Genomic DNA, 1,979 nt, shown 5'->3' with positions numbered 1-1,979 from the left:
TGTTATGGTTGGGGGTCACCACCACATGAGGAACTGTATGAAAGGGTCGCGGCATTAGGAAGGTTGAGAACCACTGCTCTAAGTGATGGTCAAAACAAAACGAAAAAAAGCAATCCCCAGTTTTTATCTCGTGATCACCAACACCTGGTACTTGTTATCGGTGATTACCTGTCTGATCATCTTTAACTTCCACCAAAATAGTTTTTCTTTCCAAGCCTCTGGATTATCCTTCAACTTCACATCAAACCAAACTTACCTCTACCCCATCTATGTTTGTATCCTACACCTAAAATCTCATAGTGTAATCCCTCTTAGCCGAAGACCTCCTCTTAACCACTCTCCCAACCCCAGCCATCCTCCTCCTCCTCAGCTCATTCCTGACTGCTTCAATCTGGCACAGCAGAAATAAATCAGCACCAAGTAGGCCCAATCCTAAAACACTTTGGCCAATTGTTCTCAACCTTCTCTACACCTTAGCATCTCCTGGAATTGTTTTTACTTAATTACCAATCCTCAAGATCACCTGAGCTGCTGGGGTTTAAAAATGCTCTCAGTTGAAAATCACAAACTTCAACACTGATAAATCCCTGACTTGGATCAAAAGTGGAACTAAAGGATGACAAGATCAACTGACCTGAGAGCACGCACCTCAACTTAGAGAGAGAAAAATATGTACAGGAAGAAGAGATAGGAGGCGGAGGATAATGAATGGCTTAGAGACTTGAGTACTATAATCTAAAGATGGAAACAAATTATGGAAATTATGGAAACAAAGACATCAACCAGAAATTTTTTAAAAGCCACGAAAACAAACATCTCTTGCTTATCTATTAATATAACCTAATTTCCAAAAGCCTTTGTATAAACACTTTTCGGGGGGAGGGGAGGGAAACTGCCTAGACAACCTCCTTTCAAAGGTAAGGAAATCGGAGTAGAGAGCTGAAACTCAGATAGCATCATGAAAACCAGGGATGGTGGTTAGCTTTTAGTTATTTTATAAGTACCCAAACTACTATCTCAAAGGACAAAACAGAGCAAAGACAAGCTACATGTTATCTCTAATATAATCCATTTACGACTCAGAAGAAGTCAAGGGGAATTCTGGAAACACCTGCAGGAAGACTGACCTTGGATACTGTTGGCCTTCACAAGATGCGCGCAGTCCGTCAGCACTTCCTTTGGAATGTCTTCTATGCTCTCACCCTGCACAATGATAGAGCACATGGTCCCACACCCTGTTATGGACTGCTAGCAGAGCACCCACAGAACGTTTGCTACCTCGACGGGCACTATCTTATTAAAAGCAAGGGCATTTTCAATTGACGCACAGCACATTGAAAAATAAAGTAGGTTTACTGTTATCTATCATGGGCATGTTTATTTAAACTAAGAGGCAGTAATATAGAAAACACTAGAAATTTAATAATGGGAAAGAAAGCAGAATGTAAAAGAAAAATGCCAAAACATGAGGAGGCTTCAGTGTTTCTGGAAAAGTGGACAGGAGAACTTCCATAAACCTTTTAATGACCCTTCACATTAATAGTAATTATGTCTGAGTACTTTTTGTTGCTTTTCTTCTGCATTCTCATTTTAGAAACCTTGGGGGGAATTATTTTTGACAGCTGCAAGTCCTATTTTTGACAAATGGAAGTTGGCTTAGTTAAGGTCCCCACATTTCTTTCAAAGAAACAACATGTAGTTCTGGGTTTTAAACGTCTGGTAGGTCATCTCAGTTTTTATCAGAGAAACATTCTTGTGTCAGATCTCAAGCCCTTCTCCATGATGGCCTCCATGTCTCTCACGGAAATGCCCTACAGCAGCGGTTCTCAACCTGGGGCTGGTGACCCCTTTAGGGGTCGAACAACCCTTTCACAGGGGTTGCCTGATTCATAACAGTAGCAAGATTACAGTTATGAAGTAGCAACAAAAATAATTTTATGGTTGGAGGGTCACCACAACATGAGGAACTGTATTAAAGG

At 40.9% G+C, this 1,979-nt stretch overlaps 1 protein-coding gene across 1 annotated transcript in view; it reads right to left on the bottom strand.

Moving 5' to 3' along the window:
• CCDC25 (coiled-coil domain containing 25) overlaps window positions 1-1,224 on the bottom strand; it is a 17,027-nt gene extending 15,803 nt beyond the window's left edge. The window contains exon 1 of the mRNA XM_004707714.2: window positions 1,128-1,224. Within this exon, the coding sequence (XP_004707771.1) occupies window positions 1,128-1,224 (97 nt within the window). The remainder of the gene's footprint in view (window positions 1-1,127) is intronic.
• Window positions 1,225-1,979: the final 755 nt, after the last annotated feature.

The sequence above is a fragment of the Echinops telfairi genome, unplaced genomic scaffold (assembly GCF_000313985.2).
Source record: "Echinops telfairi isolate 266 unplaced genomic scaffold, ASM31398v2 ScPeMD7_9;HRSCAF=40, whole genome shotgun sequence".
NCBI classification, from domain to species: Eukaryota; Metazoa; Chordata; class Mammalia; order Afrosoricida; family Tenrecidae; genus Echinops; species Echinops telfairi.
The sequence above is the reverse complement of the archived record's forward strand: the minus strand, read 5'-3'. Positions and strand labels throughout refer to the sequence as shown.